General features: G+C 46.7%; 1 protein-coding gene across 2 annotated transcripts in view; it reads left to right on the top strand.

Annotated features, from left to right (window-relative positions):
- LOC123752784 (sphingosine-1-phosphate lyase) overlaps positions 1–25,267 on the top strand; it is a 76,228-nt gene that overhangs the window by 44,532 nt on the left and 6,429 nt on the right. Inside the window, exons 8-11 of one of the 2 annotated variants that reach the window (XM_045734841.2) lie at positions 3,068–3,277; positions 15,943–16,078; positions 16,574–16,676; positions 24,951–25,097. In XM_045734841.2, the coding sequence (XP_045590797.1) occupies positions 3,068–3,277; positions 15,943–16,078; positions 16,574–16,676; positions 24,951–25,097 (596 nt within the window). The remainder of the gene's footprint in view (positions 1–3,067; positions 3,278–15,942; positions 16,079–16,573; positions 16,677–24,950; positions 25,098–25,267) is intronic. The other variant, XM_045734908.2, reaches the window with a different exon arrangement.

The following is a 25,267-nucleotide window of genomic DNA, read 5'->3' as shown; positions in this document are numbered from 1 at the left end:
CAAACAAAACAGTCAAGCGAGCATCCATCCGGTACGGTCAACTTATCTTCAGCCTCGTTATTGTGGCTCGTCGTCTGAAATGACACGTAGCAATAAGAGTCCAAGGATGGCCGGCTCTTAGCTTTGAAGCAGAGGAGCTTACCCATGATCTGACGGCCGTAAACACTACAGGCAGCTCCACACGCTGCGACATCAGCAACAGAACTGAGGAGTCGGCTGAAGGCTGCGGCCGGGTCACATCGTAGACATAATCAGTACTAACGAGTTTGAGTGAATGCCTTGTTCTGCGTCATGGCAGCGGTATTGTAACGACTAATTCCACTATTGTAACGGTTGTCATTAATTTGTAACTATAAGGCTGTATAATAATTGTATATTATTACCCCATAAGTACTGGAATGTGTCCGCCCACACAGCGGAAAATGCTCACCCTAGCTATCAGGGAAAGCTGGAGAAATGACCAAGGTGTAAAAGATATCTCTGCAATCAATTACAGCCTGGATGGTTAATAGGGGCTACTCGTGTAACACATAAATGCCGCCACCACTCCTCCTTGAAACTGTTGTAATTAGGGTAATTGACTCTGGAGATGAGCCAACAAGCGCCAGTACTCAGGGAACTCAACCCTTTTTGATAATCACTGTGTGAATGGAATTCCTTCTATCTTGACTTCATAAATTACAGCGTGGAAATATTTACTCATTAAATGGTAACACAGGTGGCTCATAGATGATGTCCACATCATCTCAAGATCAATATCTTAGATATTAATTAAGGAAAGTATGAAAATACTCAGGAGACAAGTTAAAAGCAAATTTATTTAATAATGCAGATTAAATAACCCTGAGCTAGAATGACATCATATTCCTTAAGAGGCATGAGATATATGGACTACACATTGTGCTGGGAAACTCAACAGATCTCATCTTCCCACACCCAGTTCTCACTAAAATCCTTTGCTCTGGCATCCTTCAAGGTGAAGTCTAGGCTCCACCCCTGTAGGCACCTTACCCTCAGAAGCTCCACCCCTTCCTAGGTCTACAACCAATCGCCTGAACTTAGCCTAGGGTCTGGCACCTTCAGCCAATGACAAGCTAACATAAAGGGTCCACGTTCCCCAATCACAGCCCGTGCCTGCCCGTGGCACCTAGTCCAATCAGTCCTCATCCAAAACCCCAGAAGGTTTTGGATAAGGGCTTATTTGGGACTTGGATGAGGCTTGGATTATTTGGGTTTTTGGATGAGGGTTTAATCTTACTAGGCTTTGGTTTTCACATGGAGCCTAGTAACCTGGATTCTATCTGTCATATATCCCGAGAGATGTACACTTTATGCCAAGCCACTTCCCTCTGCCCCGTTGTAACCACGGGACGAGGGGAGACTTGTGACTTACACTTAATGGTTCCAGGTGGCTGTAACCTGAATGACTCGAGCAGTCCAGAAAGGGACAGACAAGTAATATTTATGACTCCATAGCCACTAGCTGAGATCTGAGACGGACCAGGGCAGGTAGAGAGGGGAGAAGGGAGGGAGGGAAAGGAGAGAAAATAGATAAGAAAGAAAAGGAAAGAAGAGAGTGAAGAGGATAAGTGTCTGGCCCCTACAACTCCCCCCCCCCCCATGTGGAGTTTAAAAAAATCGTATGTATGGATATAAACCATGATTTTCCTTATCCTGTACCCTAACCATTAACTAAAATTGTCCCATTGCCTCGAAACAAAATTATTTACCGTAGCAAAATACGCTGCAATCACTAGCCATAAGTTGATTGCCTATAATATTAACAATGCATACAATACCTATAATTAAATATTTACAAACATATAAAAGAGTACTGTGCACAGTGAGCAAATTAGTCCCAACTGTCAGTGGTTGACAGTCCAGCAAGTCTTACCCAATACCTCTGGAAAGAACAAAAACATTGTAAGCCTAACCTGATATAGCTAAATGAAAAATATCCCTAACGTAACGTAACGTAACGTAACGTAACCTAGCCTAACCTAACCTAGCCTAACCTAGCCTAACGTAACGTAACGTAACGTAACGTAACGTAACGTAACCTAGCCTAGCCTAACCTAACCTAGCCTAACCTAGCCTAACCTAACGTAACGTAACGTAACGTAACGTAACGTAACCTAGCCTAACCTAACCTAGCCTAACCTAGCCTAACCTAACCTAACCTAACGTAACGTAACGTAACGTAACGTAACGTAACGTAACGTAACGTAACCTAACCTAACCTAACCTAACCTAACCTAACCTAACCTAACCTAACCCAGCAAAAGTAAAATATAACTAAATTTACTGGATGGTCTTCTGCCACCAAAGTGTGTTCCTTCGAGAGCCACTTAACACATCAAGGTCACAAATTTCCTTAAATTTTCAAAAAATCAGGAAAGGAAAAGTCAAAACAACGCCTATAGTGTTTCACTCAATAAAGCGTCTTTTTATTACATAAATCTCTGAATAATTCCAAATATTCAGCTAAATTCTCCTTGACTGCTGATCTGTTGTTTTAATCTATCATGAAGACTGCTGCCTCATTATAGTCATCACTCAATGTTTAGTTAAATTACCTAAGAAGCAACAAATGGACTGAATGAGTCCATTTCTAAGAGTCTAAGAATGAGAATTTTTGCTTTTTTTAGACTCCTTCTAAGAATGTGGTTAAGAAGCAAGAAAACCAGAAAATGGACTGGCTTCGGGACTTCGTGTGATTTCAGTAGAAATCCGGTTGAAAGAATTTTTCACAAGTAATCCATGGCCCAGTGATAGCATATGCGGCTGGCAATACTTTGGTCAGGGTTCGCGCCCACCTCACAGCCCTGGTGAATTTTCTCAAGGTGGCATTATATTGTAGAGGAATGACAGTAGCTAAGACCAGAGTCAAAAACTTACCACAATATATAAATACGGAATCTGTCTCTCTCTCTCAACATGGCCCTACTGGGGAAGCCTCATGATGCAAGAATGTACTCCATGGAGTGCTTCGAGTACAGTTTAGCTTCGTGTATGTATTTTTAAACGTGGCAGAACTTTACTAATTACCAACGCTGTCTCTCTGCAGCTTGTAGCCTCTGCCCCCGGGTTCCCACACGGCATTATTGACGACGTGGAGGGCGTGGGTGCTCTTGGCCGGCGCCACGGGGTCCCCGTCCATGTTGACTGCTGTATGGGCGGCTTCCTCCTCCCCTTCATGGAGCGCGCCGGCTACCCCTTGGCGCCCTTTGACTTCCGGGTGCCAGGCGTCACTAGCATCTCCGCCGACACTCACAAGGTAACTCACTCATTCACGCGCCAAGGTTATCACATTATACTTATTAGCTGAAGAGTATTTGTCATGCGTGGGTTCCCAGTCCGTTCTCTAGATTGGCCACTCCGTCGTCAAGATTGGCCACTCCGTCGTCAAGATTGGTCACTCCGTCGTCAAGATTGGTCACTCCGTCGTCAAGATTGGTCACTCCGTCGTCAAGATTGGTCACTCCGTTCTCTAGATTGGTCACTCCGTCCTCAAGATTGGTCACTCCGTCCTCAAGATTGGCCACTCCGTCCTCAAGATTGGTCACTCCGTCCTCAAGATTGGCCACTCCATCCTCAAGATTGGCCACTCCATCCTCAAGATTGGCCACTCCGTCCTCAAGATTGGCCACTCCGTCCTCAAGATTGGCCACTCCGTCCTCAAGATTGGCCACTCCGTCCTCAAGATTGGCCACTCCGTCCTCAAGACTAGCCACTCCGTCCTCAAGATTGGTCACTCCATCCTCAAGATTGGCCACTCCATCCTCAAGATTGGCCACTCCGTCCTCAAGATTGGTCACTCCGTCCTCAAGATTTGCCACTCCGTCTTCAAGATTGGCCACTCCGTCCTCAAGATTGGTCACTCCGTCCTCAAGATTGGTCACTCCGTCCTCAAGATTGGTCACTCCGTCCTCAAGATTGGTCACTCCGTCCTCAAGATTGGTCACTCCGTCCTCAAAATTAGTCACTCCGTCCTCAAGACTGGCCACTCCGTCCTCAAGATTGGTCACTCCGTCCTCAAGATTGGTCACTCCGTCCTCAAAATTAGTCACTCCGTCCTCAAGACTGGCCACTCCATCCTCAAGACTGGCCACTCCGTCCTCAAGACTGGCCACTCCATCCTCAAGACTGGCCACTCCATCCTCAAGACTGGCCACTCCGTCCTCAAGACTGGCCACTCCGTCCTCAAGACTGGCCACTCCGTCCTCAAGACTGGCCACTCCGTCCTCAAGACTGGCCACTCCGTCCTCAAGACTGGCCACTCCGTCCTCAAGACTGGCCACTCCGTCCTCAAGACTGGCCACTCCGTCCTCAAGACTGGCCACTCCGTCCTCAAGACTGACCACTCCGTCCTCAAGACTGGCCACTCCGTCCTCAAGACTGGCCACTCCGTCCTCAAGACTGACCACTCCGTCCTCAAGATTGGCCACTCCATCCTCAAGACTGACCACTCCGTCCTCAAGATTGGCCACTCCATCCTCAAGACTGGTCACTCCGTCTTCAAGACTGGCCACTCCGTCCTCAAGATTGGCCACTCCATCCTCAAGACTGGTCACTCCGTCTTCAAGACTGGTCACTCCGTCTTCAAGACTGGCCACTCCGTCCTCAAGATTGGCCACTCCATCCTCAAGACTGGTCACTCCGTCTTCAAGACTGGCCACTCCGTCCTCAAGATTGGCCACTCCATCCTCAAGACTGGTCACTCCGTCTTCAAGACTGGTCACTCCGTCTTCAAGACTGGCCACTCCGTCCTCAAGATTGGCCACTCCATCCTCAAGACTGGTCACTCCGTCTTCAAGACTGGCCACTCCGTCCTCAAGATTGGCCACTCCATCCTCAAGACTGGTCACTCCGTCTTCAAGACTGGCCACTCCGTCCTCAAGACTGGCCACTCCGTCCTCAAGACTGGCCACTCCGTCCTCAAGATTGGCCACTCCATCCTCAAGACTGGTCACTCCGTCTTCAAGACTGGCCACTCCGTCCTCAAGATTGGCCACTCCGTCCTCAAGACTGGCCACTCCGTCCTCAAGACTGACCACTCCGTCCTCAAGACTGGCCACTCCGTCCTCAAGACTGGCCACTCCGTCCTCAAGACTGACCACTCCGTCCTCAAGATTGGCCACTCCATCCTCAAGACTGACCACTCCGTCCTCAAGATTGGCCACTCCATCCTCAAGACTGGTCACTCCGTCTTCAAGACTGGCCACTCCGTCCTCAAGATTGGCCACTCCATCCTCAAGACTGGTCACTCCGTCTTCAAGACTGGTCACTCCGTCTTCAAGACTGGCCACTCCGTCCTCAAGATTGGCCACTCCATCCTCAAGACTGGTCACTCCGTCTTCAAGACTGGCCACTCCGTCCTCAAGATTGGCCACTCCATCCTCAAGACTGGTCACTCCGTCTTCAAGACTGGCCACTCCGTCCTCAAGATTGGCCACTCCATCCTCAAGACTGGTCACTCCGTCTTCAAGACTGGCCACTCCGTCCTCAAGATTGGCCACTCCATCCTCAAGACTGGTCACTCCGTCTTCAAGACTGGCCACTCCGTCCTCAAGATTGGCCACTCCATCCTCAAGACTGGTCACTCCGTCTTCAAGACTGGCCACTCCGTCCTCAAGATTGGCCACTCCATCCTCAAGACTGGTCACTCCGTCTTCAAGACTGGCCACTCCGTCCTCAAGATTGGCCACTCCATCCTCAAGACTGGTCACTCCGTCTTCAAGACTGGCCACTCCGTCCTCAAGATTGGCCACTCCATCCTCAAGACTGGTCACTCCGTCTTCAAGACTGGCCACTCCGTCCTCAAGATTGGCCACTCCATCCTCAAGACTGGTCACTCCGTCTTCAAGACTGGCCACTCCGTCCTCAAGATTGGCCACTCCATCCTCAAGACTGGTCACTCCGTCTTCAAGACTGGCCACTCCGTCCTCAAGATTGGCCACTCCGTCCTCAAGACTGGCCACTCCGTCCTCAAGACTGGCCACTCCGTCCTCAAGACTGGCCACTCCGTCCTCAAGACTGGCCACTCCGTCCTCAAGACTGACCACTCCGTCCTCAAGACTGGCCACTCCATCCTCAAGACTGGCCACTCCGTCCTCAAGATTGGCCACTCCGTCCTCAAGAAACAACACATACATCAGCTTAATTACAGAAAAAACAAATAAAAAAAAAAAACACTGAAATCGCACAGTTACAATATTGAACAAACAAGATAAGAGTAAACCTGAGCTTCAAACAACCAAACAACTCAATACGAACTACGTGAGCAAACTACACACAAACTCCCACCACCCCACGGGGGGCCTCGTAGCCTGGTGGATAGCGCGCAGGACTCGTAATTCTGTGGCGCGGGTTCGATTCCCGCACGAGGCAGAAACAAATGGGCCAAGTTTCTTTCACCCTGAATGCCCCTGTTACCTAGCAGTAAATAGGTACCTGGGTGTTAGTCAGCTGTCACGGGCTGCTTCCTGGGAGTGGAGGCCAGGTCGAGGACCGGGCCGCGGGGACACTAAAGCCCCGAAATCATCTCAAGATAACCTCAAGATAACCCGTTTTCTTTGTTCTTGTCTTGTTAATTTGCATAACTTCTATTAACAGAAAACACGCAGCCAAACTCAAAAAATCCTTCGACACCAAACTGGTGCTGGGTTTGTTTGAGTTTTCCAAACTGGTGCCCATTACACCTGGACAAGAACCGCCAATGTCCTGCCTCACCAGGGGCGCCAGGCAGGACGCTACGCCTGGAAAATGTCAACTTTGTCCACTAATATCCCATTCGAAGGGGGAACATATATTAATTCGTCTGCGGTAATGACTAGTTTAATAATAATAATAATATTTTTTATTTAGGTAAGGTACATACATAAAGAGATTTTACAAAGTTTGTTGGCTTTATAGATAGAGCTAGTACATACAATGCCTAAAGCCACTAATACGCAAAGCGTTTCGGGCAGGTTTAGAACACGAACTACACAATATAACACTATGGCCCTCCACAGCTCTATACAACTTATTACAATACAACCCTTCACTACCGATGGAACTTGCACTTAAGTGTAAGTTCCATCGTTAAGTGTACTGCCTTCCATCGGTACTTAAATGAATCACTTAAGATATGCAGGGAACCCAAACATGGTTCCAACCCAAACACACACAAGAGCTACAGTGTGAAACAACATAACATTAGGTAGGAGAGACCACTTAGATAAGACGTCCCCCTTACGCACTCTTGAGCATTAGGATCCCGGTTGTACAGTCAAGGGTCCTGACAGAAGTGGTTGGGCACATTGCCTTTCACCTACTGCCTTTGTTCACCTAGCAGTAAATAGGTTCTCGGGAATTAGTCAGCTTGTTGCGGGGTTGCATCCTGAGAGGGAAGGAGGTCAGTAATTCGACCCTGTGGGGCGGGGGGGGGGGGACCTTGATATAAGCCTACCGTGTATGAACACACTCTGGCTTCCTGTCCCCCCACACAATAAATTATTATATAATAATTATATACAAGAGAAGACAACATCGACACAAACTACTCCATCACAGCCAATCAGCGCTACGCTCCACCAAACACCAGACTGTGATAGACTCCGCCCTGACCCACTCACGCAAGCCGGAGTACAGTGAACACCAAAAGATCAACCACCTGAAGAACATAGTTATGAACGCACCCACTGTTCATCCCACCGAAGAACCCCTCTTCAGCCTCCTTACACAACACCATCTTCACCGAATCACTCGGGACGTGGTGTCGTTAACTACCATCACCCCCCTCTCCCCGGGCCTCCCCCTCACAGCACACACGACCAACAGCCTGGTCCACAGGGCCACTGACCCCGGCCCCCAGCCACAGACGGCACTAACTCCACATCCGTATAGCTACCACGTCAGAAGAGTCGTCTGTGCCGTCACCACAACATCCCTCAACTTCAGCCATCAGACTGCCGTTGCGAAATGGCACATCTCTCAGAGGCAGCGATGAAACAAGCCTACTCCCGCTGTTAACATTACAGAACATTGGTTCATTCCCGGCAACCACTGCAGCTGCCGGAAGCCCCCAGAGCACCAACCAGTTGGAAGAGGGAGGTTAACCGGTGTTATTCTGGTTAGGCAACACCGGAGTATCAGCGTTATCCACCATCGGGGGGCCAGCTATTGCTTCCACCATCATCCACGCCAATGGGAGACACCACAAATCCACCTTCATCCTGAATCCCCAAAGCAGCATCACTCGTCCAGGTGGACCCCATCACTGCACAGCACCTGGGCACCCTACAGCAGGCAAACAGCTGCAGGACACCCTCAGTGTCACCAGGGGCGGGCCTCAACTGGCCCAGCCACATCTAAACTACACAATCTTACCCGGGACGTTAACCATCCAGCTTCTTGAGCTCAACAACAGGGCCAAGAGGAGACGACGCCAGGGGCGAATCGCTCCCTGAACGTTAACCAGTGTTACTGCCGGGGGTTATAACTTCCAAAGCTAGTTAGAGTTAAATTAGTGGTTGTAGCACTCACCAATATATATGTGGTAACTTGTGGGAGGGTTCTCCCAGGGGTAACTTTACAAGAGATGAAGCCCACCACCTGAAACTCCCCAGGCCCGGCCCCCTGTGATTAATCACAATGCACAATCACTACTGTCGTCCAAAGGTATGAGAGGGCGCAATTGGGCCCCATTGGATAGTGATAATTGTTAGTAAACCTAACAGTTTATTTCACCAAACCCCACTACGCTAGTAACTAATATTCCCCATATCTATAATACAATATTGTGTAATTGCACTAAACACCAATAATTGGGTCTCTTGCTAGACATAGTATTATAAATAATAACAGAACTCAGGGGCACGGCATGAAAGAACTAGACTTAACTGATTTCTCCATCATAGGGTGGGAGCGAAGTAGCTTCTTCAACAATCAATTAATCAATGGATTATACAGGTAAAGTGTGAGCAGGAAGTGGGGAGAGATGGAAGAGTAGTCTGGAGAGGAAGCTTCGTAGTTGTTGAGAGTAGAGCCAGGGCTTCACCCACCACCAAGGCCAACATTTTGGGGTCGTTGTAGACGGATGGCACCACACATGGCACCAGGGCGGCACGAAGAGGCCCAAGCGGCAGCCAAAAGTCTTTGCCACACTATCTTTTTTTTTGGGGGGGGGGGGGGCTGTCTTTGGTGAGCTGGCTGTGTGCCAATTACAGAGCTGGTGGGTTAGTGTAGACCTCTAGGTCATGCATTTTTTCTTTGACTGAGACTTGCTACCAGTTGACATGGCTGTACTGTCGTTGGAGTTTGGTGAGGTGGCCTCCATGCGGAGGGCTTGTACGGGGTAGATGTCGCATTCATGCAGCAGCGATAGAGCTCCAACTGAGCGTTGGGAGCTGGAGATGGAGTTATTTCCGTTTGAGCTGCCTGGGTTTTGGGTGGTGCTGGAGTTTGTGTTAAGATCGACCTCGTGGTCGTCCTTGTGGCAGTCCCCAGTGGTAGTAAAGGCAGAGATTTGCGTTCGGGGCAATGACAGGGTCCAGGCTGTTGAGTAGGTACAGTGCATTGAGTTCCTTGACGAAGCGTTGGTTATCTGGTCTGGCAAACCTCTCCGCTAGTTGAATAAGACCAGGGATAATGCCTGCACGTGAGGCAAGGGACTGTGAGGGTGCTGGTTGGTCCTTGATTCCCCAATGTGGAGGCCGGGTTGCCTGGTGGGAGGAGCCACTGTTTGGTAGGACTGGGAAGTCTTCTGGTTGGTTGGTGGTAGCTGAGGTGCTGAGTTTTGTGCCGGGAGCTCCAGCGACGGATATAGGGGGTTTGGATTTCTTGGATCCAACCTGGGCCTTGATGACTTCGTTCCTGCGCGGGCAGCGGTGGGAAATCGCGGAGTGTTCACCTTTGCATAGCAGGCAGCAACGAGTTTCTGATTTACATATTGAGTAATGATGGTTCCTGGCGCAGATACTGCATTTCTGGACGAGCATCAGACACTTGTTGGTGGGGTGGGAGAACTCGTAGCACTTGAAGCACTGTTGGAGCTCATGGTATCGTTCCTTCTTCACTTGGAGAGGTGAAATCTTAATGCTGAAGCAGTAGAGACTTTGAGTGGCAGCCTAAGTAGCTGTGGCTACAGAGGTAAAAGATAGCTTCATGGTTGGGTGCTCGTTGTCGGAGTCGCAGAACTCAAGGTCGAATACGCCCAGGTTCGGGTTTTCGTTCACGATGTTGGAAATGATCCTTCTTCCTTTTCTGTCCGCAATCCAGCGGCTGGTCCTGCTGATAAAAATTGTCCTTTCGACGAGGTACTGACGTGGGAAGTGGAGGAAGGAGGTGGTGCTCTTGGCGAAGCGTTACATCGAATGTCAGGAGTTTTTCAAGGTCCTCCACACACGAGAAGTAGAGCACCATATCCACCCCTTCCTGACCAATGTCGATGGGTGTGATGCCGGCTCCGTCCTTGAGGATCTTCAAGATGTCATCTTTGGTGAAAGCATGACCGTCGAGTGAGGTGGTCCTAACTTAAGAGACGTTTGTGGCACATTGTAGCCACCCCATCAACTGGTCGCAATGGCGATGGATATCCTGGGGGGTGGTTCAGGCTTGCTGGTACTTTACCCGGCAATGCTCTACTTAAGGAGGCCCTCGGTCTTCTGCCGAGTATGCTCAGGAAGAGAGTGGAGCTGACCTCTTATGGTTATGCACCTTGCCTAGAGTAGAGTGGTTTTGCTGACAGGTGAGTAACTGAGCTTGCCAGCAGGAGAGGCAAGCGTCCGTCCGCGGTGGCTGCTCGCGTTGCAATGTTCCCCAACACCGTTGTTGTTGTTATTTAAGATTCAGTTACTCTGAATAATAAGTTCAGAGTCGCTGTTCGTTACAAAAAAGTTTTGTTCTAAGTAGCTGAATCTAAAACAACATTGTTATTTAACTATTAGACCACACAGGTCGTGACAGCCAGCCGCAGCAGTCACGTGAATGACCCCTTCACCACTAGGGGTCATGACCCCTGCACCACTAGGGGTCATGACCCCTGCACCACTAGGGGTCATGAGCCAACTGTCAAATCCCATCTTCCAAATGCATCAGAGTAAAGTTCACGTCTCAGAGGATGTACATCTGGTCTGCCGGCTCAAGAGCCCAGCTGGCAGCCACATGGTCAGGACATCCACATTTATATCCAGTCCTGTGCTGTCCCGTGTAGCGGCAACCCGTTCTCGCAAATTTAATAAGTCAATATTGACTTATTAACTACGTGCATAGGTGATATACTAAACATAATAGATACCCTTAAAAAGATTCATAGAAAACACCGACCTTACCTAACCTTGTTAGTATCTTAAGATAAGCATCTTATTGCTTCGTAATTACAATTATTACTTAACCTATACCTATTATAGGTTAGGTAATAATTGTAATTACGAAGCAATAAGATGCTTATCTTAAGATACTAACAAGGTTAGGTAAGGTCGGTGTTTTCTATGAATCTTTTTAAGGGTATCTATTATGTTTAGTATATCACCTATGCACATAGTTAATAAGTCAATATTGACTTATTAAATTTGCGAGAACAAGTTGGTAGCGGAGACGCACTCTATGCCCTAATTCATCCATCACAGAAGAACGGATATCCTTTTTAAGGACCATCTTGATGGTGCGGTTGGCATCTAGTAGACCCTTCGCTCTCCCGTAGTCGTGCTTGTTCGGGTCCAAACCTTCCACTGTTTGGACGGTATTAATATCTAAGAATAATAGCGAGAAATGGATCAAGATAGACTTACAGCTTCTTGGAGCCATCTTGGTGTCCTCTTGGAGCCATCTTGGTGCCCTCTTGGAGCCATCTTGGTGCCCTCTTGGAGCCATCTTGGTGCCCTCTTGGAGCCATCTTGGTGCCCTCTTGGAGCCATCTTGGTGCCCTCTTGGAGCCATCTTGGTGCCCTCTTGGAGCCATCTTGGTGCCCTCTTGGAGCCATCTTGGTGCCCTCTTGGTGTAACACTGATCCAGTACACTAAGGATGAGAGCATCTGGTGTTATAAACTGTGCATCCTTCACTGCCACACACGAAAATGTCTGCCTCACATCAACCCCCTTGTGGGTTATCTTGCGATGATTTCGGGGCTCAACGTCCCCATGACCCGGTCCCCGACCAGTCCTCCTGACCTCACATACAGAGGCACAACCATTCTTCACCGGGGTCATCACAGCCGTGACTTCTCGAAGCACCTGAAAAGCCAACCAGACACCAGACACGTCGAGGACCGTAGCTCTCAATGTTCCATAATCCACCTTATGTGAGAGCCTCAAGCCAGCCGACACGGACCGTCATGGAGGAGGCGAGGACGACCCCATACTGATAGCAGCGTCGCCCCGACACACAAACACCTGACGGGGGAAAAAACAGCAACTCCACCAATCGTAAACACCAGATTTGCAAGGCACCGGAGGAGTCAGAGGCACGTCCGCGCCCTCCCGTGTCCAGCCACAGTCTCCAACATGAACTTACTCACACCCTTAACAGGTGTTGACGAGGCGGGGTGTGAGGGAGAGTCAGTATAAGGCAAGAGGGAAGTGTTGACGAGGCGGGGTGTGAAGGAGAGTCAGTATAAGGCAAGAGGGAAGTGTTGACGAGGCGGAGTGTGAGGGAGAGTCAGTATAAGGCAAGAGGGAAGTGTTGACGAGGCGGGGAGAGAGGGAGAGTCAGTATAAGGCAAGAGGGAAGTGTTGACAAGGCGGGGAGTGAGGGAGAGTCAGTATAAGGCAAGAGGGAAGTGTTGACGAGGTGGAGAGTGAGGGAGAGTCAGTATAAGGCAAGAGGGAAGTGTTGACGAGGCGGGGAGTGAGAGAGAGTCAGTATAAGGCAAGAGGGAAGTGTTGACAAGGCGGGGAGTGAGGGAGAGTCAGTATAAGGCAAGAGGGAAGTGTTGACGAGGCGGGGTGTGAGGGAGAGTCAGTATAAGGCAAGAGGGAAGTGTTGACGAGGCGGGGTGTGAGGGAGAGTCAGTATAAGGCAAGAGGGAAGTGTTGACGAGGCGGGGTGTGAGGGAGAGTCAGTATAAGGCAAGAGGGAAGTGTTGACGAGGCGGGGTGTGAGGGAGAGTCAGTATAAGGCAAGAGGGAAGTGTTGACGAGGCGGGGAGAGAGGGAGAGTCAGTATAAGGCAAGAGGGAAGTGTTGACGAGGCGGGGAGTGAGGGAGAGTCAGTATAAGGCAAGAGGGAAGTGTTGACGAGGCGGGGAGAGAGGGAGAGTCAGTATAAGGCAAGAGGGAAGTGTTGACGAGGCGGGGAGAGAGGGAGAGTCAGTATAAGGCAAGAGGGAAGTGTTGACGAGGCGGGGAGAGAGGGAGAGTCAGTATAAGGCAAGAGGGAAGTGTTGACGAGGCGGGGAGAGAGGGAGAGTCAGTATAAGGCAAGAGGGAAGTGTTGACGAGGCGGGGAGAGAGGGAGAGTCAGTATAAGGCAAGAGGGAAGTGTTGACAAGGCGGGGAGTGAGGGAGAGTCAGTATAAGGCAAGAGGGAAGTGTTGACGAGGCGGGGAGTGAGGGAGAGTCAGTATAAGGCAAGAGGGAAGTGTTGACAAGGCGGGGAGTGAGGGAGAGTCAGTATAAGGCAAGAGGGAAGTGTTGACGAGGCGGGGAGAGAGGGAGAGTCAGTATAAGGCAAGAGGGAAGTGTTGACAAGGCGGGGAGTGAGGGAGAGTCAGTATAAGGCAAGAGGGAAGTGTTGACGAGGCGGGGAGTGAGGGAGAGTCAGTATAAGGCAAGAGGGAAGTGTTGACGAGGCGGGGAGTGAGGGAGAGTCAGTATAAGGCAAGAGGGAAGTGTTGACAAGGCGGTGAGTGAGGGAGAGTCAGTATAAGGCAAGAGGGAAGTGTTGACGAGGTGGGGAGTGAGGGAGAGTCAGTATAAGGCAAGAGGGAAGTGTTGACGAGGCGGGGAGTGAGAGAGAGTCAGTATAAGGCAAGAGGGAAGTGTTGACAAGGCGGTGAGTGAGGGAGAGTCAGTATAAGGCAAGAGGGAAGTGTTGACGAGGCGGTGAGTGAGGGAGAGTCAGTATAAGGCAAGAGGGAAGTGTTGACGAGGTGGGGAGTGAGGGAGAGTCAGTATAAGGCAAGAGGGAAGTGTTGACGAGGCGGGGAGAGAGGGAGAGTCAGTATAAGGCAAGAGGGAAGTGTTGACGAGGCGGGGAGAGAGGGAGAGTCAGTATAAGGCAAGAGGGAAGTGTTGACGAGGCGGGGAGAGAGGGAGAGTCAGTATAAGGCAAGAGGGAAGTGTTGACGAGGCGGGGAGTGAGGGAGAGTCAGTATAAGGCAAGAGGGAAGTGTTGACAAGGCGGTGAGTGAGGGAGAGTCAGTATAAGGCAAGAGGGAAGTGTTGACGAGGTGGGGAGTGAGGGAGAGTCAGTATAAGGCAAGAGGGAAGTGTTGACGAGGCGGGGAGTGAGAGAGAGTCAGTATAAGGCAAGAGGGAAGTGTTGACAAGGCGGTGAGTGAGGGAGAGTCAGTATAAGGCAAGAGGGAAGTGTTGACGAGGTGGGGAGTGAGGGAGAGTCAGTATAAGGCAAGAGGGAAGTGTTGACGAGGCGGGGAGTGAGGGAGAGTCAGTATAAGGCAAGAGGGAAGTGTTGACGAGGCGGGGAGAGAGGGAGAGTCAGTATAAGGCAAGAGGGAAGTGTTGACGAGGCGGGGAGAGAGGGAGAGTCAGTATAAGGCAAGAGGGAAGTGTTGACGAGGCGGGGAGAGAGGGAGAGTCAGTATAAGGCAAGAGGGAAGTGTTGACGAGGCGGGGAGTGAGAGAGAGTCAGTATAAGGCAAGAGGGAAGTGTTGACGAGGCGGGGAGTGAGGGAGAGTCAGTATAAGGCAAGAGGGAAGTGTTGACAAGGCGGTGAGTGAGGGAGAGTCAGTATAAGGCAAGAGGGAAGAGTTGACAAGGCGGGGAGTGAGGGAGTCAGTATAAGGCAAGAGGGAAGAGTTGACAAGGCGGGGAGTGAGGGAGTCAGTATAAGGCAAGAGGGAAGAGTTGACAAGGCGGGGAGTGAGGGAGAGTCAGTATAAGGCAAGAGGGAAGAGTTGACAAGGCGGTGAGTGAGGGAGAGTCAGTATAAGGCAAGAGGGAAGTGTTGACGAGGCGGGGAGTGAGGGAGAGTCAGTATAAGGCAAGAGGGAAGTGTTGACGAGGCGGGGAGTGAGGGAGAGTCAGTATAAGGCAAGAGGGAAGTATTGACGAGGCGGGGAGTGAGGGAGAGTCAGTATAAGGCAAGAGGGAAGAGTTGACAAGGCGGTGAGTGAGGGAGAGTCAGTATAAGGCAAGAGGGAAGTGTTGACGAGGCGGGGAGTGAGGGAGAGTCAGTATAAGGCAAGAGGGAAGTGTTGACAAGGCGGGGAGTGAGGGAGAGTCAGTATAAGGCAAGAGGGAAGTGTTGACAAGGCGGGGAGTGAGGGAGAGTCAGTATAAGGCAAGAGGGAAGTGTTGACAAGGCGGGGAGTGAGGGAGAGTCAGTATAAGGCAAGAGGGAAGTGTTGACGAGGCGGGGAGTGAGGGAGAGTCAGTATAAGGCAAGAGGGAAGTGTTGACGAGGCGGGGAGTGAGGGAGAGTCAGTATAAGGCAAGAGGGAAGACGTGGGTAATGATGAGTGTCATATACATGGAGGTTGGGTCATTTGTTTCAGTTATTGTGACTTATTCTCTTCTTAAAGTCCAACTTTAGTCTGAACAACATAATGAATGTTGAACAATGAAAAATATTTGAATAAGCTTTTGTGCCATAGTAGAGTTGTTTATCTCACGTCATGTGTAATGTAAATAAATTGTAACAACATTTCAACATGTAAAAATCACTTGACTCTTATGTTATTTCATAGATCCATCACATTCATGTGATTTAATGTAAATGGATAACCTGCATATTTCCGCTCTTGTCATTTATATTAAATTTTAAGCACATTTTCAGTACGGGAACGCTCCTAAGGGTTCAAGTGTGGTGATGTACCGGAGCGGCGCGTTCCGCCACCACCAGTACTTCACCAAGATGGACTGGCCGGGAGGTATATATGGCACGCCCACCGTACCCGGATCCCGTCCTGGAGGTATGATCAAAACAAAGGTACTGTATACATAACTTAAGCAATATTGAGAGCCTACGATGGGATCGAACCCCCCGTCTGGACTGCCAATGGGGATGTGGGGAGGATTAGCAAGTTCCTGACAGCTTCATGTTGGGGAAATCTTCCCAATTGGGGGAGATGCTGACTAGTTAACATTAGGGTAATAGATTATCTCTTTCTTCGTCGAGTTTTTAATGTCATTTCACCTAATTTTGTTGATCGTGTGTGGCCTATTTTCTCTTATTCCACATTCCATAACATGGCATTTTTTCACATTAAATATAATAAAATCATCTATAAAATTGTCCAGAGGATTCAATGTATCTTATCTAATGAGACAAACAAATGCAACAGTTTAGATATAAATATAGTTTCAATTTTCTGTGAATTTCACCTATGATTTCAATTGATAAAATTCTTATTATACATGAATATTTTCTTTTGTATGAACAAGTCATGTAAAGAGGTGTTGTGCAGGGTCTGTGGCTGTGTGCTGGGGAGCCCTGCTGTACCACGGAGTGGCCGGCTACACAGAGACAACACGCACCATCATCAACACGGCCAGAGGCATCAAGAACCTGTGAGTCTAACTTGAGCCATTTCTCGTTATTGTTCTTGGATGTTAATACCATCTTGCTCCTGTACAGGGAGCTCCTCGGCTTGTGAACTCCGACACACCAACACCTGGAACACGTCAACTGGAAAAGGTGCAAAGACGTCCCTGGAAACACAAACCGAAACTGTCTCTATTTTCCGCTTGTAACAACTTGTAATAAAGTTGTTACATCTTGGCTTAACGTGTTTATGACGTATTGGAACGTTGTTACAACTTGCTATATTGGTTGTTATAACTGGTTAGGTGGAGTTAAAACTTGTTCGAACGTTGTACCAACGTCGTAGTTTCGGTGTGTGTTTGGAGGGATGCCACTAAGTAGCTCCCAGAACTGAAGGACAAGAGCTACAAGGAGAGGTTAAAAGCATTAAATATGCCAATACTAGAAGATGAAAAATGATCACTACGTACAAAATAGTAACAGGAATTGATAAAATTGATAGGGAAGATTTCCTGAGACCTGGAACTTCAAGAACAAGAGGTCATAGATATAAACTAGCTAAACACAGATGCCGAAGAAATATAAGAAAATTCACTTTCGCAAACAGAGTGGTAGACGGTTGGAACAAGTTAGGTGAGAAGGTGGTGGAGGCCAAGACCGTCAGTAGTTTCAAAGCGTTATATGACAAAGAGTGCTGGGAAGACGGGACACCACGAGCGTAGCTCTCATCCTGTAACTACACTTAGGTAATTACACTTAGGTAATTACCAGACAGTTGAGAGTCGGGACCAAAAGAGCCAAAGCTCAACCCCCGCAAGCACAACTAGGTGAGTAGTAGTAGGCATCCATCAGTCTCAGGAGACTATGGAGTTGTGCTCTGGTTGTCGGTCTGGAGTGGCCTCTCCAGGGCACAAAGCCAGGGTAGGTTAATACAGGGAGAAGCTGTTACCCATGCAGCAAGGCCCCCTCTCCACGGTACCGAAAGTCTCCAATGGAACCAACCGTAGACGAGTACCGGCTAATACAAAGCTCCTTCCAAGACTGTCTTTTGTATCAATCTACTGGACTGTGATATTTCCAATTTTCCTGCCCAAATCGTCCTACTTGAAGGTACCCTTGAACACACACACAGAGGCCCCGGTCTGGGTGCTAGATGTGGTTGTGTCTTATTTACATTACAGTGGTAATAGGAGGCGAGAGCAAACGCCGAGGTCCAACTACTTGGTCCTCCAATCACTAGGTCGTTACCTCCTCGATTGAGTAAGCACTCTAGAGGATAACAAATGAGTTCTCACACCAAATTTAGTATTTAGTGTTAGAGGCTGTGGGCTTGATCCTAGAGCTCAAACCTGTTAAATTCAAGACATCAGACGTAGCTGCAGCAGAACATAATAACGGGGCAGACCTCATCACAAGTGGTTGGGCACCATTCCTTTCCCACCGTCCCATCCCTAAATCCTTATCCTGACCCCTTCCCAGTGCTATATAGTCGTAATGGCTTAGCACTTTCTCCTGATAGTTCCATTTCCTTCATCAAAGGCTGCTGACTGAAAGATATTTTTGCAACAATAACAATATATTCATCAAAAGTTACTGACTAATACACATCAATAACAGCGTTACGTTACTATCAGAGTGTCACTCCACAGCTGGAGTGTCACTCCACAGCTGGAGTGTCACTCCACAGCTGGAGTGTCACTCCACAGCTAAACAATGCCAGCCGCGGCAGGACGCCGTCACACCACTCTGGCCATCACAAGACCTGGTCTCGAACCCTCGTGCATGGTCAAGAATGAACGAAGTGAACTAACAGAACATTAGTGAACACTCGGACTCAACTACACTCAGCTCCTGTAGTGGCAATCAACACTGATGCAATACAAACCTTTCACAATAACAAGAAACCAATGCAACACTTGTCACTAAGACAACCTTCAATCAATTAATTAATTACGTAAACACTCGTCCCTTGAACTGCAATCAACTCAAATATATAATCAATTAATTAGGTTAATCGTTCTGTCACACAGTAACACTCAGTGGGTAATTACCTTAACAATCTGTCACTCAGCCAGTAACAAATCAGATCAGTAATTATTGTGTTTAATATCGTGTCACCACGACAGTTAACTAACATGAATAATTATACTCAACACTGTATGTTAATACACAAGTACACACAACTTTGTCTGGATATGCTGTGATGTATGGAGCCCTGGCTGTCTGGGTTCGAATCCTTCTGGGATGAGGAGTTTTTGGTTTTGTATATATATATATATATATATATATATATATATATATATATATATATATATATATATATATATATATATATATATATATATATATATATATATATATATATAAGCCTATACTTGCATAAACCACAAGTGAAGATTAACAATCTTTGGACAACACCCACCAGTGGGACTCGAACCCAGAAAGCACAACTACCTTCCAGTAGCTGGCATAACTAGTATGCTTTAACCCACTACGCCATCAGACCTTACAAAAGAAGTAGATAGTTCGAGATATATATCTCAAACATCTCCACCTCCCGAAGGCACCAGATGAGTGAGGGGTCAGTCTGCATTTTTCGTCAAGCCACTGTCAATGTGAGAGAACTCGTGTCCAGCTTATAAGCCTATACTTGCATAAACCACAAGTGAAGATTAACAATCTTTGGACAACACCCACCAGTGGGACTCGAACCCAGAAAGCACAACTACCTTCCAGTAGCTGGCATAACTAGTATGCTTTAACCCACTACGCCATCAGACCTTACAAAAGAAGTAGATAGTTCGAGATATATATCTCAAACATCTCCACCTCCCGAAGGCACCAGATGAGTGAGGGGTCAGTCTGCATTTTTCGTCAAGCCACTGTCAATGTGAGAGAACTCGTGTCCAGCTTATAAGCCTATACTTGCATAAACCACAAGTGAAGATTAACAATCTTTGGACAACACCCACCAGTGGGACTCGAACCCAGAAAGCACAACTACCTTCCAGTAGCTGGCATAACTAGTATGCTTTAACCCACTACGCCATCAGACCTTACAAAAGAAGTAGATAGTTCGAGATATATATCTCAAACATCTCCACCTCCCGAAGGCACCAGATGAGTGAGGGGTCAGTCTGCATTTTTCGTCAAGCCACTGTCAATGTGAGAGAACTCGTGTCCAGCTTATAAGCCTATACTTGCATAAACCACAAGTGAAGATTAACAATCTTTGGACAACACCCACCAGTGGGACTCGAACCCAGAAAGCACAACTACCTTCCAGTAGTTGGCATAACTAGTATGCTTTAACCCACTACGCCATCAGACCTTACAAAAGAAGTAGATAGTTCGAGATATATATCTCAAACATCTCCACCTCCCGAAGGCACCAGATGAGTGAGGGGTCAGTCTGCATTTTTCGTCAAGCCACTGTCAATGTGAGAGAACTCGTGTCCAGCTTATAAGCCATCTGCTTATATCTACTTATATCTACTCTGCTATCTACTTCTTTTGTAAGGTCTGATGGCGTAGTGGGTTAAAGCATACTAGTTATGCCAGCTACTGGAAGGTAGTTGTGCTTTCTGGGTTCGAGTCCCACTGGTGGGTGTTGTCCAAAGATATATATATATATATATATATATATATATATATATATATATATATATATATATATATATATATATATATATATATATAATATTGTGATGATAATCTCTTTCAAGAGAGATTGAGCCTGCTCTTCCCTACATAATTCACGTCATATTACAAGTACAAGATACTATATTGAAGATACGTCCACCAGTATCGCCAAATGTTTTGCCCAGGAAGCAAAGCGTACCTTGCACCACCAGACACACCGGCTCCCGCCCGCCGTCAACGAGCAAACTACCCATTCTCCGCCTGCCTGCTCCTGATTGGCTGGTGTGTCGCCGCACCTGCACTCACGCCACTACCTGAGTCGACGTCTGGGCCAGCACACGCCGTACTCCTCAGAATATCTCTGTGCTCTTTGGAGTTGACATCTCTCTCTAGTAGACAAAGCTCTGGCTGTCGTGTACTAAGGGAGGTGGCAGCTTAAGCCAGTATTCTCAGCACCTGATTTATATTACCACTATTCTTGCACTTTATTTTATTTTAAGAGTAAATTTTACATGCATTAATTATTCATGTTGTTTTGTTTGTTGACTTGTTTTGAATTTTACGTAAGCCAAGGGATTGTCTTTGTTCATATCTTGTTTTCTAGCGTAATTAAAATTTCATTGTTTATACTTTGTGTTTTGTGTGTCTTCCCATTACCTTACCACAGACAAACGGGCAAGCGATCTTCTTTTTTTCTGTAAATGTGACGAGGCACTGCCCCCTGCTATTGAAAACTGCCGAACATCAACACTCCAAGACTTTACCGTCACAATATATATATATATATAAATATATATATATATATATATATATATATATATATATATATATATATATATATATATATATTTATATATATATATATATTATTAAATATGACTGAAAAAGTAAGATTAATAATTCTAACACGAATTTTCTCAATATTTCTTATGTTTCTTTTTACTGTCGATGGTAATTGAAAAATCAATTCTCCAAAATTCATTTTTATTTCTAGTCTGACACGACGCTTGAAAGCGTTTCGTAATAACTTATTACATTTTCAAAGACTTTAGTTTACATACACACAACTGTAACCAGAAAACACTAAACAGAGTTTTACTTATGCTAACACTTAAACAGCTTGTCTTATATACTAGCATTTGGGTGAGGTGATATGTTGCAACAGTTTTGGATGAGGTGAACAAACTTTTGACCAACACAAGACAACACGGAACATTGGGTGTTAATTGGATAAATGAGAGGGAAGGATGGAAGTAACTGCAGAGGGCCTATTGGCCCATACCTCCTCTTGATGCTTCTATATTGGTACGGAGTCTTGAAGTGGGTAGAATATAGTTGAATTAATGGTAGAATTAATTGGCTGTTGATTGCTGGTGTTGACTTTTTGATGTGTAGTGCCTCGCAGATGTCAAGCCACCTGCTATCGCTGTATCTATCGATGATTTCTGTGTTGTTTGTTAATACTCTTCAGGTGATGGTCTGGTTGTGGGAAGAGATAATATGTTGCTTGATGGAGCCCTGTTGCTTATGCATTGTTAATCGCCTGGAAAGAGATGTTGTTGTCTTGCCTATATACTGAGTTCTTTGGGGCTTACAGTCCCCAAGTGGGCATATGAAGGCATAGACGACGTTAGTCTCCTTTAAAGCGTTCTGCTTTGTGTCTGGAGAGTTTCTCATGAGTAGGTTGGCCGGTTTTTTTGGTTTTATAGTAAATCGTCAATTGTATCTTCTGATTTTTGTCTGTAGGGATAACGTTTCTATTAACAATATCTTTCAGGACCCTTTCCTCTGTTTTATGAGCTGTGGAGAAGAAGTTCTTGCAAAATAGTCTAATAGGGGGTACAGGTGTTGTGTTAGTTGTCTCTTCAGAGGTTGCATGGCATTTCACCTTCCTTCTTATAATGTCTTCAATGAAACCATTGGAGAAGCCGTTGTTGACTAGGACCTGCCTTACCCTACATAGTTCTTCATCGACTTGCTTCCATCCTGAGTTGTGGCCGAGAGCACAGTCGACGTAAGCGTTGGCAACACTCCTCTTGTACCTGTCTGTGCAGACCTCTTTTTACACAATGGACCAGGCCTGCTTCAAGTCCGGGTCTGTCTCTGCTTATTGGGTGCAATATAAGTTCTGGGGCTCATCCAGGCTGGGTGATAACCCTGTCTTGTCCGTGGAGGTTTGGCAGGAGTCCTGTCAGATCCATGCACTTCATTAGCTCGGGGAAGAGCTTCGTCTTTCAGGTGTGTCTGAGTGAGGTTTCCTTTCCTCCGCTCATGAGCTGACTGTTTGCCCCGGTGCTGTTCAAAGATGGCAGCTCCGTGTTCCAGCCAAACAGAAAACGGGACAGTAAATCACTTTTTCGAGCTGCTTCCATTTCCTAGTACGACACTTTTTGTCCTTATGTCACGCATACGAGCGAAATGCGACGTTCTTTGCAAGCGGACAGGTTATGAGTACAGCTGCCAGTACTCCCCAAGGCCCGTGTTGTGGAGGACCACAGTTCCTGTTCGCACCTGACGGCCGTCTTGCCCGTCTGAGTCCTGGTGAAGGAGTCCTTTGTGTGTCTCCGTGAGGGTGTGGCGTTGCTGGGATCCACTCAGAGGGCGGAGGCTGTGTGGTCTGAGGTTCGAGCCCCACTCTTTTGGAAGGTGGTGTAGGCATTTTATGCGGCCCGTCTCTCGCGTGTCGTCAGGCCTTGTTAATTCCTTCCGTGGAGATGTTCTTCGGATTCAGTTTGGTTTCTAACCCTTTTGGTCACTTCCTGCTTTACTTCCCTCCTCATTTCAGAGGAGGTTGTTACTCTGCTTGTCTGCAGTGTTTTTTTCCTGCCGCCTCATTGATCAGTTGTTCTCTCATGGTTCTGTCGTCTTTCGGATGTATTCTGGTCGGATGGAGACCCATAATAATGTAGGTGAGAAAGAGGAGAGGGACAAGTATACTGCCCTGTGGAACACCAGAGTTACTGGGTAGGATGGGAGAAATAGTGTCATTCACAAAGACATACTGGAGCCTGTCACTGAGGTAAGATTACAGGTATTGTAAGGAGTGACCAATCACTCCGTAGTGTTCTAGCTTAACAAGGTTATTGTGGTTAGCAGTGTCAAAAGCCTTACGTAGGTGAACAAATAACCCAACAGAGAACTCATTTTTGTCAAGAACTGCATGTATCATTTAATCATCCTAATTAGTGCATCATTGGTGTTTTTTGGGGGTCTCAAGCCATATAGGGAAGGGATAAGTATATTACTCACAGAAATCACAATAGCCTGATGCATGAAATGAACTAATCAACAGAGGCCGTGATGAGGGTTCGAACCTACGTTCAAGAGGATCCCAGACGCACCTTAATGTATGTCATGGCTCAGTCAATTAAGGCGCGTCTGGGAGCCTCTTTGACGTATGTTCGAACCCTCATCACGGCCCTTGTGGATTTGTTCAGCTAAGTATACTGTTTTGCTGCATAGGAGTAAAGTCACTTGTAGATTAACTCTTGAAATATTTTAGACAAGTTTGGCAGAATTGATATTGATATTGTTGACTTTAGTGAGATACTACTTTTATGGACCTGGGGGTTACTCTTGCCCACTTTCTGTAGAATATCAGGAAAGGTTCAGAGTTCAAGGTATTTGTTGTAGAAGAATGCAATGGCCGGAGCTAAAAATCTACAATTTTTTTGTGAATTATGGTTCGTATTTCAGTAAGATTACTTAGTTATAAGTGAGAGGACTATATAATTACCTTCAGTGGAATTAGTGGGAGTTAGGTACAGAGAAGCAGGATGTCTCTGTACCACATTCCTTCTGTCCTTAATATTGGTACTGGATGCTGGGATATCTTTACAAGGGATGTGCCAATGGATGAGAAGAACCTATTGAATTTAATGGCAGCATCAGAGGGAGAGAGCACACCAACATCACTGGCAAGGAGTAGTGGTTTCTTATTCAAGATCTTTGATCCTAATATTTACAATACAATACAATTTTATTTAGGTAAGGTACATACATACAATAAATTTATACAAGGATTGGTTGACTTATAGGTAGAGCTAGTACATACAATGCCTAAAGCCACTATTACGCAAAGCGTTTCGGGCATAAGAAATAGGGAAATAGAAATAGAATTTAGGAAATAGGGATCCATATTTTCTTCATGTTTCCCTTTATTTGACTGAATATATTTTCATAATAGTTTATTTTGGCTCTACTAATTATTTTAGACAGCACTGATGAGTATCTCCTTCAAACTTCTCTGGAGACGACTCTTAACCTATTACAGGTATAGGTTAAGTAATAATTGTAATTACGAAGCAATAAAATGCTTATTTTAACATACTAAGAAGGTTAGGTAAGGTCGGTGTTTTCTATGAAGCTTTTCAAGGTAAACTAAAATATTCACAATAAATTAGTATGTCACATATGCACGTATTTAATAAGTCAATATTGACTATAAGAAAGTGCGAGAACGGGTTGACCTAATTCAGCCTGCCCCAGTTGATATTAGCAGCAGCAGCAGCAATAAAGTTGCTTATGCAAGCTTTATTGTGCAGCCTAAAGCTCATAATAAATTATCATTATTAATATTATTAGTAATCATAGCTAACAACAACGACGTTTGAGAAAGGGAGAATTTTAATTGGAATCTTTATTTATCTCCGAGACAGGCTGAAGGCTGTGCCTGGTCTTGAGGTGTTCGGGGACCCTCTGACCTCCATCGTGGCCTTCAGGAGCAAGGAGGATGACATCTACAAGATTGGTGACATCCTGGGCCAGCATGGGTGGCATCTTAACTTCATCCAGTATCCTCCCGGGTGAGTGTGAACACTGTCTACTCCCGGCATGAGTAGACGTGAGGATGGAGACTCATAGTCTTACTCATTATTGACTTGGTCTTCACTTACTCAGGAGGAAATGAAGTGATAATATTGATACTTATTGTTGGCGACTGAAGCTTTAACTTGGGTCTATTTAGGTCCTACTT

This window comes from Procambarus clarkii, chromosome 1 (genome assembly GCF_040958095.1).
Source record: "Procambarus clarkii isolate CNS0578487 chromosome 1, FALCON_Pclarkii_2.0, whole genome shotgun sequence".
NCBI classification, from domain to species: domain Eukaryota; kingdom Metazoa; phylum Arthropoda; class Malacostraca; order Decapoda; family Cambaridae; genus Procambarus; species Procambarus clarkii.
This window is presented reverse-complemented; position numbering and strand designations above follow the sequence as displayed.